General features: G+C 38.6%; 1 protein-coding gene across 8 annotated transcripts in view; it reads right to left on the bottom strand.

Annotated features, from left to right (window-relative positions):
• The window catches only part of CCDC148 (coiled-coil domain containing 148), a 309,680-nt gene that overhangs the window by 211,499 nt on the left and 85,697 nt on the right, over positions 1–12,484 (bottom strand). For 6 of the 8 annotated variants that reach the window (XR_007920653.2, XM_051849519.2, XM_051849517.2 and 3 more), the window contains 2 exons: positions 5,160–5,263; positions 34–116 (listed from right to left, as the gene is read on the bottom strand). Coding sequence is in view for 7 of the 8 variants with exons in the window: in XM_051849519.2 (XP_051705479.2) it covers positions 34–116; positions 5,160–5,263 (187 nt within the window). In the remaining variant the exon portion in view is untranslated. Of the gene's footprint in view, positions 1–33; positions 117–5,159; positions 5,264–6,466; positions 7,151–11,779; positions 11,910–12,484 lie in introns of those variants that run through there. The other 2 variants (XM_051849521.2, XM_051849523.2) reach the window with 2 other exon arrangements.

Genomic DNA, 12,484 nt, shown 5'->3' with positions numbered 1-12,484 from the left:
AACTGTAATCTAAACATAATATCAAAAACTCACCAAAATTTTTAAGGTCACAAAGACATTCATTTCCAACATTGTCTTCATTGAGAAAGCATTTTATTTCAGATTCAATTTTGGTTCTGAAATAGACATGATCATAATCACCTTTTTTAAAAAAAAATCATAAACACACATAGGTTTAAAAATAGCTGGTAACCAAAACATTCAACCTAATGTGGGTTTTGGGTGTTGGTCCATTTCTTCAGGTCATATACTGAGTCTCCAAATGGGTTAAGAACTTGCTGGACACTAGATGAAGGGGAGCATAAGGCTGAGGCAGAAGGAACAGCACCAGCAAAGGCCCGCACTTGGCAGGTCCTGCACTACCTCAGGTGGAGAGAGCCAGGGCATCCGGAGACCACTGAAGATCAAGCAGATCTCACCTGTTTGCTCTGTTTCAGAAAGACTCCCAAGGCAGCAAGTTAGACTGAAAGGAGGGGAAAACTAAAGGGAGGACACAGTGAGGGGACTAGGCAAGCCTGGACTGACACGGTTATCTTAAGAGTGGAAACATACCAGGGGATTCCAATTCAATCCCATCAAGGTGGCATGTGCTAATGCCATCTCACTACTCCAAGTGATCAATTTCAGTTCACAATTGATCATAATGAAAGGACTAAGAGTCAAAGGGAGCACATAAACAAGTCTAGTATCTGCTAACACCAACCGATAGAATAAATAAAGGGGAGAGTGATCCAACATGGGAAGTGAGATACTCAGCAGACTCATAGAATGGCGGATGTCCTAAATAGCACTCTGGCCTCAGAATCAGCCCTAAAGGCACTCGGATCTGGCTGAAAAGCCCATGAGAGTATTTCAGGCATGGAAAGCCAAGACACTCTGGCAAAAAGATCTCTGTGAGTGAGATCCCAGTGGAAAGAACAGGTCTTCAAAGAGGGAGGTGCCTTTCTCTGAAGGGAGGAGAGAACCTCCACTTTGACTATGACCTTGTCTAAACAAGATAAGAGTCGGAGAACTCAAGGGGCTTCCATAGCCTTGGAAACTCATGACTGGTGCATAGGGAGATTACTGATGCCATAAACAGGAGTGTCAATTGGTAAAGTCAACAACAGGAGTCACTGTGCACTTACTCCTCATGTAGGATCTCTGTCCTTAACGTGCTGTACACTGAGGCTTAATGCTATAACGAGTACTCAAACAGTATATTTCACTTTGTGTTTCTATGGGGGTGCAAACGACTGAAATCTTTACTTAATGTACACTAAACTGATCTTCTGTAAAAAAAAAAAAGAAAGAAAGAAAGAAATTATCAATTCCCAGCTTGACTCTCACTGGGATTAAACATGACAATAGGTCTGATCTGATTTCATCATCATTTTAAAAAAATCATCTATTATTTTTCACTTTATGTTTCTGTGTGGGAGCAAACTGTTGAAATACTTACTTAAGGTATACTAAGCTGATCTTCTGTATATTAAGATAATCGAAAATGAATCTTGATGTGAATGGAAGGGGAGAGGGAGTGGGAAAGGGGAGGGTTGTGGGTGGGAGGGACGGTATGGGGGGGGAAGCCATTGTAACCCATGAGTCGTACTTTGGAAATTTATATTCATTAAATAAAAGATAAAAAAAAATGGAAAAAAAAAAAAGTGGGAGCAAGTGTTTAACCTAGCTGTTCAGATACCCTCCTCAGAATTCCTGCGCTCAATTCCCTACTCGGGTCCCTGACCCCAGCTTCCTTGTAAGGAAGACCCTGGGAGGTAGCAGTGACTACTCGAGTAGTTGTATTCCTGCCACCCAGTTGGGAGACTGGCCTTGAGGTTCCACCTGCTGGCTTTGGCTTGGCGCAGCCCTGGCCATTGCGGGCATTTGTGAAGTAAACCAGTGGATCAGAACTTGTTCTGTCTATCTGCACCTCTTTCTCTCTGCCTCCCAAGGTAAAAAATAGTAAGTTTAGAAATGATGAAATTCTGAAAGAGGGACATTGAAGCAGAAGTGTATTTTATCTTCATGCAATTATGAGAGTAACAAATTTTAATTATCTTTTACTATGTTTTCTAAATACAATCATTGATAGAATAAAGCATAACCAGTTCTAAATGGGCACCCAAACATAGTCTTTTGCTTGCTTATGGCAGATTCAACTAAACTACAGAAAAGAGTCTTGATTTATTATAATTAAAATTTTATTTTTATATTTTATCATATTATATATTTTATAATTTTTTATGTTTAACATATACTATATTATTAAAATAGTATAAAATAATAGCAACAATTGCAATATTTTAATAAAATTTTCAATTTTTTGCAGATATGTTTCTAGCCTTTGTCTACATTGTTCACATTTTATAAATTTGTAATAATAAGTAGAACCCAGGAGTTGGGGTGGGCTGGGGAGGAGCTGTTGAACTCCTAGATCAAGGAATGCCGGAGTTAGGTCTAAGGGCTGCAATCCCAGCTGCACAAAATTGATCTGGGGGCTGGTGCTGTGTCTCAGTGGGTAAAACCGACACCTGCAGTGCCGGCATCCCATATGGGCACCAGGTCGAGTCCTAGCTGCTCCACTTCTGATCCAGCTCTCTGCTATGGGCTTGGCAAGCAGTAGAAGATGGCCCAAGTACTTGGGCCCCTGCACCCAGGGTCCTGGCTTTGGATTGGCACAACTCCAGCCGTTGCGGCCAATTGGAGTGAACCAGTGGATGGAAGACCTCTTTTTCTGCCTCTCCTTCTCTTTTTGCCTATAACTCTGTCTTTCAAATAAGTAAATAAATCTTTTTTTATTTTATTTTATTTTATTTTTGACAGGCAGAGTGGACAGTGAGAGAGAGAGTCAGAGAGAAAGGTCTTCCTTTGCCGTTGGTACACCCTCCAATGGCCACCGCAGCCAGCGCGCTACGGCCGGCGCACCGCGCTGATCCGATGGCAGGAGCCAGGAGCCAGGTGCTTCTCCTGGTCTCCCATGGGGTGCAGGGTCCAAGCACTTGGGCCATCCTCCACTGCACTCCCAGGCCACAGCAGAGAGCTGGCCTGGAAGAGGGGCAACCGGGACAGAATCTGGCGCCCCGACCGGGACTAGAACCTGGTGTGCCGGCGCTGCAAGGCGGAGGATTAGCCTAGTGAGCCGCGGCGCCGGCCAAGTAAATAAATCTTAAAAAAAAAAAAAAAGAGAGAGAGAGAGATGATTTGCCATCTGCAAATGCCTTGAGTCCTCTGAGCTGGAAGAGTCTTACCTGTAACATTGAGCTAGCAATGAGACCAACTTTGTAGTGTCATTGTAAGTATTAGGTGAGCTGTAAAGAGTGGGATGCATTACTTGTCACCTATTAAATTACCTAATAAAAATTAAAAAGCTAAACATCACTGTTCCACATTCCACTGGCCTGAAATTCCCTGGTGGAGTCTCTTGTGGTAAGACCCGAGAATCCATTTTTCGATGTTGACCCACACTCATAGAGCTTAAACTGCTTCTGCGCTGCTGGTAGTCCTGAAGTCTCCACAAACGTAGCCACTTCTCTAACCCATCTCCCAGTGCTATTTGTTTTTAATTTCACTGAACAGATTTTGAAATTAGCCTACATTCTAGAATAACACAGAAAATTATCCTGGGATTATCTTTTTCTGTCCACTTTTCAGCCCTTATAAATCTCCAGACAATAAGGTTATTATTACTTAAATGTTCCTCACTTCAATTGTTTTTTGTGTCATTCGAGGTCAGCCAGGAAAAGTACTTTCCAGAATGAAATGTGCATGCCTCTTATACCTACCTCAAGAACAATTGAGCACACACATCAAGGGAATGTGGAACAGGCAAGATAAAAAAAAATTGTTCCCAGTGTCGCCTTCTACCTTTGAGCTTGCATCATTGAACAACACAATTAACACTTCCTTATGGCTTTTCTTTTATCATGTTTTGAGTTATGCAAATATTTTTTAAAAATCTCTCGATAGGCTCAAACATCTCCCCTTCAAAAGTTACTTTTTAAAGGATAAGATGGATCTAATTTTCATGGCAGAAATACAGTGATGACTTTAATATAATTTTTTTCTAAGTTACATGATATGCTGCAAAGCTGTCTCCAATCATAAGCCTTTTACGTCACACGCAGCAATCACTTTCCAGAATAACAAACACCTGCCAACACGAAAAGTACCTAACACAAATGTAAAGTTAGGAGCCAGCGCTGTGACATAGCAGGTAAAGCCGCTACCTGCAGTGTCAGCATACCCTATGGGTGCTGATTCCAGTCCTGGTTGCTCCACTTCCAATCCAGTTCTCTGCTATGGCCTAGAAAAGCAGTGGAAGATGGCCCAAGTACTTGGGCCCCGGCACCCATGTGGGAGACCTGGAAGAAGCTCCTGGCTCCTGGCTCCTGGCTTCAGATTGGCTCAGCTCTGCCCATTGCAGCCATTTTGGGGAGTGAAACAGTGGATAGAAGACCTGCCTCTGCCTCTCTGTAACTCTGCCTTTCAAATAATAAATAAATCTTTTTTTAAAAAAGTAAATGGCATTTGGAAACTTAGAATAAGGCCAGATAAAAAATCTATTCTAATATAAAATAAATTTTTAAAATACACATTTTTTTAAAAAGCATCCTTTGTAAATACCACCATCATTAAAACTGGTAAATAGACTTCAAATGAAGGAGAAACACCTCTGCCCCTTCTTTTTGCCTTGACCTTTGAAAGGAAATTTATTTTTCAAAAATTAGGAACAATTATAGAATTATTGTTTTAATTCATCTGTAAGTGGCTGCTGGAATAATAAAGTCAAAAATCTCAACTTTGAGTTAGTCCTTCATAGCACTTCTTAGTTCATTTGCTCATCCATGTATTGAAAATCTTTACTTTTCTTCTGTGTATCCTATGATATACAGATGAATGTGATGAGATGTTTGCCTTCATGGAATTTTCTGTTTTATAGAGAAGACAAATATGGGACCAGAACATGATAATCCAGTGTGCTAAAGAGAATGCAAGTGCGAGACAGGGGCTGCAGAAGAGAAAGTGGCAGACTTTGAAGAAAGCAAAAGCATATTAATAGTGTCACTGGAGTCCAGGTTAAACTGAGGAAACCATTTAAACCGCAACTCTAAACGCTGATTGTTGCGGCAGCTCTGGAGGATGCGTGCATGTCCTCATTGAGATTCCCCGATTCTTACCTGGCTTGATTGAGCCTGTGGTGCTCCTGCCACCACACTTGCTTGTGTTGTTTCATCAGCCTCCGCTCTTTAGAGACCTTTGATGTCTGCAGTGCTTTTCTGATCTGCATTTAGGAGAACACAAGAGGAGCAACTTCAAAGTCTCCAAATAGTATATTCACAACAGAAATGCTTAATCTGCATCTTCTACGTTAAACACTTCATTTTTAAAATCCTCATTGTGCATCTTCCGACACAATATCCATAAATACAATGTTGAAAAGCAGGGAAGGAAGAGAAAAACTCATTGGCAGTGCTCAGCTGTTAAAAGAACTGCTTTAGAATTAGGTGTGAAAAGAAAGGGGAAGTCATTCTGTTTTCCATTCATACAATAAATAATAGTTGGAATTCATATAGCCCCAGGACACTTGTAAGAGCTTTTCATAGCTGTCACACATTTTGGATACATCTTCCGTGGCAGGCACAATGGGAATCACTGTTCCCATTTTACACACAAGAACACTGAAAGTGGAAAGTTTAAACACCTGGTCCTGACCATAAAGCTTGTAAACATCAGAGTTACATAGAACTTGAGTTTGGATTGCACTCTGATTTTTCAGAGTATGATGGAAAAAATTCCTTGGAAGAATTGTTAGGATGAGGCTGGCATTGTGAGTTAAGCTGCCACCTGTGACCCCAGTATACCATGGAGGCACTGATTGAAATCCCGGCTGCTCCACTTCAAGTCCAGCTCCCTGCTAATGGAGCAACTTCAAAGTCTCCAAATAGTATATTCACAACAGAAATGCTATTCCTGCTAATGGCCTGGGAAAAGCAGCAAAAGGTGACCCAGGTGTTTGGGCTTCTGCCTCCTATGTGGGAGACCTGGAAGAAGCTCCTGGCTTCAGCCTAGTCCAGTCCTGGCCATTGGGGCCATCCAGGAAGTGAACTAGAAGATGGAAGATCTCTCTATCTGTCCTTCTGTCTGTGTAATTCTGACTTTCAAATAAATAAATAAGTAAATCTTTAAAAAAGAACTGTTAGGAGGCCTGGCATTAGTCCCAGATTCAGAACTTGCTAGAAATAGGACTCTGAGCACACAATTTTAGTCTCTCAACTTCACGGATGTATAAATAAAAAAAAATTAAATTTAGACAAATATTTGAAGGCACTTAACGAAGAAATAGAAAAAGATCATATAACCACTGAAACCAAAATTTTAAGCTAACCTTAATTTTTCCCAATTTTTCTGACTTTTTAAAGTTCAGAACATACTCAATGCTCTTGGGTGTCTGCTGACAAGCTCTGTCACACCTGGGGGTGTTTACCTAAGACTCAGTCCTGGTCGTCTTCCTAGTCACACAGCAGCCTGTGTTCCTCAGGTGCCCCTGTCTGTGGCTTCCATTGGGCTCGGGTGAGGGAGAGAAGAGTGATAGGAGATTGGCAGGGAGGGGTTGGTTAAGAAGCCAAAGGAGCAGCCCAGCCCCACCCCCACCCCTTCTCCACTCTCAGAGGGGCTGCAAGGGCGTCTGCATCTTTCCCATACCACAGCATTCTTCTGGACAGTGCCAAGCGTCTCTGGGAAATCTCAGGCATGGGATGTGCCTCAGCCCGCCTCTTCCCCTGTGTCCCTCTGACTTGGAGATGACAGTGATCCTCTGTGGCTCTCAATCTCCACATTGCCTCACAGCCTGCATCTCGGCTGTATTATCTGCGTAACCATTGTCCAGTGTTTAAGATCCATCAAGAAATCCTCAAGTGCTAACTATTTCCTGTTAACTCTGCCTTACAATCATATGACCTCTGCACTTGTGTATTCCGTGTTAATTTTTAAATATCTACAAAAGTGCAAACTAGAAGCTTGATGAAGTTTGTATCTCTCATAAGTGCTCTGATACTTGAGTATCTAATACCCTGAAGGCTTTAAATGATCAGTACTTTCCTCCCATTTTCTTATCCCTCCCACTTCCTTCCTCTCCCCTTTTTTTTAATCTTTGAATTTTTTTGGAATAACATACTTTGAATTCACTTTATAATCACAGGCTCAACGCTCCTCTAAACAAAGTCCTCTACAAGTAAAAGATAGACGTTTCTGTGGTGGCACAGACAAGGGTAACAGACAACAGTCAAATCACAAGATGTCAGTTTAGCTCCATATCCATTAAGTTTTTTTTCATGAAATTTGTTCTCTATATATTAATAAACTAAAATCTAATTAAGAGAAAAATAAGTCATAATCAATAGTGAAGATAGAAAAACTTCAGAAGACAAGTTCTAAAAAGGAATGTTTATAATGTTTGCTATTTCTAGCTGGCATTCACTGATTAGTTTAACCTTGAGTTTATCTATTTGCTGATTTCTGATTCAAAATTAGGGGTACAAGAAAACAAATTAACCCAAAGATTACTTAAATTCAAAGTCAAAGTCAAACCCTTTCCGCAGAAAGCCTTATAAGAACTTCAATAATGAAATTTAGAAGAAAGTACATTTTTAAAAGTACAGGACACTGCAGAAAAATATTCAATATTCTCTAACTTACCTACTGAAAAAATAAAATATATAGTATTTCTAAAATGTGACATTCTAGTGGCTGCTTTACGAATGCCTAAAACTTGTTATAGTTCTTTACCACCTACAGTCTCTAAAGTTTGTTGCAATAGACATGACTCTTAAAATTTGATTCCTTTGACATATTTGGTCCATGTTATACAAAAAAATTAAAATGTGTTGGTGGAAGATGTAGTCACATTTTTATAACTTAAAAAAAATCAATGTTTCTGCCTTTGGGCTCGGGGAAAGGCCAATTAAATAGACTATAAAAGTCAAAATAAAGCTACTGTCTTTTACAGACACTTCCAATATTGTGTAGTACATCCTGATTTTTTTTTTTTTTTGTAAATTCACATATTGATTCTATTTCAATCCTTAGGCCAAAAATGAAGAAAAACAAAGCTTTAAAAAGAACAAAAAGGTTTCAAGTTGTATCTTTATAAATACAGAGTTTCTACATGATTTCAATTCATTTCACTAGGCAAAAACCAGATGAATCATTACCTAAGGTAGATGACAATTTATGCAGAGTGCTGATGATCTAAAATTCCTTGGAAAAATGGCAAACATCCCTAGAAGAATCAGAAACTAGAAAATTTCTAACTTTGGTTTGTTATGATGTTCCAATGTAATGAAACCCTAAATATGCATCTTAATGTATTCCAAAGCCCTTGGGACCAGAGAATCCATCTTCAGACATAAATATCAGTAACCAGTGACAGTTTAAGTTTTGGCTTTATGTGAATGTACATTTTAAATTTGTGCATTTTTCTGTATGTTATTTTCACCTCAACACAGAACCGTTAAGCTTATTTTTTTTTTTTTTTAAACAAAGCTGCACTAAGATTCAGTTTCTCAGATATCAGCCTGGCAAAACTCAAGCGTTTAACAAAGCACTCTGAGAAGCTACGAGGAAGCAGGCTCTCTTTCTAGTATTTCTAAAATGATAACCTTCATAGAAAGGAATTTGGAGATGTGCAGCAAGATTTTACATGGATTTATCCTGTGACCGAGCAATCTCATTTATAAAAATCCATCTGAAAACTATATTGACAAAAGCATGAAAGCATATGTGCACAGATATTCATTGCAGCACTATTTATAATAGAAAATGATTGGAATGCAAAAATTCCATCAATGTACAATCTTGCAAAATAAATGGAATCTGAATCTGATCAAATCTCTAGAAATAACTATCTATGTACTGGATATATGAGTCAGAAAAACATGGTAAATGACAATACCAGTATGAAATCATCCTCATTTACACTGTAAGAAAGTATAAAGAACAAATAATACAAATTCTTTAAAAAATAAATCACACAGGAGAATGGAGGAGGAAACCTAAACATTAAAAAACAGTTGAAATACATGATTTTCTTTACATGCTGATTTGAATACATTTTAATAAAAATATTTTGAGGAGCAAGAGCTGGGTGCAACAGCCTGAACCACCACTTGGGATGCCCACATCTGATGTTGCAACGCCTGCTTCAAGCCCCAGTTCCTCCACTTCTCATTCAGCTTCCTGGTAATGCACATCCTGACCAGAAGCAGGTGCTGACTCAGAGACTTGGGTCCTGCCACCCATGCAGGAGACGTGGATCGAGTTCTGGGCTCTTGGCTTCAGCCTGGCTCAGCCCTGGCTGTTACAAGCATTTAGGAATAGGTGGAAGACATCTCCTCCTACCTACCACATTTCAAATAAAAATAAATATGAATATAGGAAAAGACAAAATTTTTAGAGATTCTGGGAAATTTAATAAGATACTGTGTCTAAAATTGTTAATTTCTTTTTTAAACTTTTATTTAATAAATATAAATTTCAAAAGTACAACTTTTGGATTATAGCAGTTTTTCCCCCATAACCACCCTCCCACCCACAAACCATCCCTCTCCCATCCCATTCTTCACCAAGATTCATTTTTAATTATCTTTATATACAGAAGATCAACTCTATACTAAGTAAAGATTTCAACAGTTTGCACCCACACAGACACACAAAGTATAAAGTACTATTTGAATACTAGTTTTGCCATTAATTTGCATAATTCAAAAGTTAATCATGGTTGAAGCTAGATGATGTAACCTAGAGAGTCGTTACACCATTCAATCTAGTTTTGTATGTGTTTACAACTTTTAACAAGTTTTTTTATTAATAGATGGATTCTTAAACTGGACAAGAAGAAATGCCCACTCCTACTAAGAAATAAAAATAGCAATAACTATAAAGATTTCTTGTATGCTTAATAAGATGAGAATGAACAGTTACATTCATGCACCAAAAATTAGCTTGTTTTCAGCCTAGATCTACTATTTCCCTTCAGGGTCCATCTCAGCCCTCGGAAGACTAGACCGGTCAATGTCCACTTCCACATCTCTTCTGACATCCTTCAAGTGGTTCATGAGCAATGACACAATGATTAGATGGATGACCATCACACTGATCAGCATACAATAGCACAAATCTGGCACATAGCTAAGTATATTAGAAGAAACATGAAGCAATAATTTCTTTGTGCCTTCAATGTTAGCATCCTAAAATTCAGTTTAAATAAGTTTATGTTTAACATTGCCAGAGCAAAATGCTGTATTAACAATGATTAAAACTTAATTTCATGTGGATAAAATGTGCATTTTAAAATAGTAAAATAAGAAATACATGGACAATTAATGCAAATATTAAAAGACTGTTATGTAACATTACAAGGAATCATTTTGAGAAAACAAATATTTTATTAAAAAGACTAACAAATTATAACCTTAATTCTAGTTAATGTAGACTGGTATATTAGCATTCATAACAGTAAAAAGTAAACCTTAAGAGTTATATTTAATTTCTAGTTATTTAATTCAATGTAAGCTATATATCTTTCCGAAAAAAGCCCTATTTGAGAACCGCTCATGTATTACAAAAATAAATTGAAAGCAAAATGTCAACTTGCTACCTTTAAATTAAACGAGAAGGGAAAATTTCAAAAATCATGTACAACAATATTCCCAATACATTGTCCTTCCTCCAGATACAATAAAAAGTGAAAACTATGAATAAAGAAAGACTTAGAAAATTATGAGGTACCCAGGACAGAGTTTGTTCATACTAACCAAAATTCAAAACAGACATTATGGACATGTTTTAAAAGGATAATTCCTTTTTTTAATGAATCTATGGAGACTAACAATGGAAACAAAAGCTTGTCAAAATGATTTCTACAGGCTATGAGCCAGTTTCAGTACTTAAGAAAAACTCTTTTGAGATTTTCCAAGCTATGAATCCCAGGTACAAAGTTATTCTAGAAAATATGTAACTGAAAAGCTTCTTAGTTATGTATCACTATGAACACAAAAGTTAGTAATGTCACTGAACGTTCCAGTAAGGGCCTGTGTTGTGGTGCAGTAGGTTAAACCACCCACTTGCCAGCTTGCAACAGTAACCTCCCATGTCACAGTGCCATTTTGAGATCCTGGTGCTCTGCTTCCTATACAACTCCCTGCTAATGTGCCTGCAAAAGCAGAAGAACATGGCCCATGTACTGAGCCCCTGCCATCCATGTGAAAGACCAGGATGAAGTTTCTGGCTCCTGACTTCAGTTAGACCCAGTCCCAGTCGTTGCGGCCACTTGGGGAGTGAACCAGTGGATGGAGGATCGCACTCTTGCTCTCATGCTCACTGACTCTCTCTGCTCTGCATTCCATTTCAGATCAATGTATCTTTTAAAATTAAATAAAATGCCAGTTGAACTATAATACAGTGACCAGAGATGCAATCCAGCAATTGACAGGGCTAAGAAATTATTGTTCCTCTGCTTATTGTCAAATTTTTAAAATCACAATATAAGGATATTAAATATATTTATTCTTTGATAGTCTATCATCAAAGAGAAATTTATTTTGAAATTTATTTTAACACTCAACCATCCAACCATTCTGTACTCAACCAAAATGTTGTGTATGTTTGTTTTAGTACATCTCAGATGAATGAATAAATATAATCAAAGTGTGCGTGTGTGTGTATGTGTATATATATGTATATTTCAATACTGACAAACATAGAGAACATGTTTGTAGTGGTATCTTTATTAGAACAATACCTTCAGCCAGCGCCACGGCTCACTTGGCTAATCCTCTGCCTGCAACACTGGCACCCCGGGTTCTAGACCCGGTTAGGGCACCGGATTCTGTCCCGGTTGCTCCTCTTCCAGTCCAGCTCTCTGCTGTGGCCCGGGAAGGCAGTGGATGATGGCCCAAATGCTTGGGCTCTGCACCCACATGGGAGACCAGGAGGAAGCACCTTGCTCCTGGCTTCGGATCGGCGCAGTGCACCAGCCGTAACAACCATCTGGGGGATGAACCAACAGAAGGAAGACCTTTCATTCTGTCTCTCTCTCTCTAACTCTGCCTGTCAAAATAAATAAATAAATAAATAAATAAAAATAAAAAAGAACAATATTCGAAAAGAAATTTGGAAATAAGTCTCAAAAACACTAAAAAATATTCAGACTTTTGGTCCAGATAGCCAAATCATCGGAATCTACCTATGGAGGTAAGCAATTCTGCAACATGAAAAGTCTATCAGAGAAGAGGTTTGCAAACCATGATTTTCAACATGACAGACTTGGATACAGCCTGCATTCTCTCAAGTTAAAAAGTGTTTATGCATGCAGCTTTTTCTTTTTGTAGTATTTGTCACTCATGTTTTTGCTTAATTGATTCTTACAGGTATTGAGATTACAATTCCAATGTTACTTTCTCAGAAAAGCCTTATCTACCTACCAAGTCAGGACCAAGCCCTATCA

This window comes from Oryctolagus cuniculus, chromosome 3, assembly GCF_964237555.1.
Source record: "Oryctolagus cuniculus chromosome 3, mOryCun1.1, whole genome shotgun sequence".
In the NCBI taxonomy this organism is placed as follows: Eukaryota; Metazoa; Chordata; class Mammalia; order Lagomorpha; family Leporidae; genus Oryctolagus; species Oryctolagus cuniculus.
Note: the sequence above shows the minus strand (reverse complement) of the source record. Positions and strands in the feature narration are given on the sequence as shown.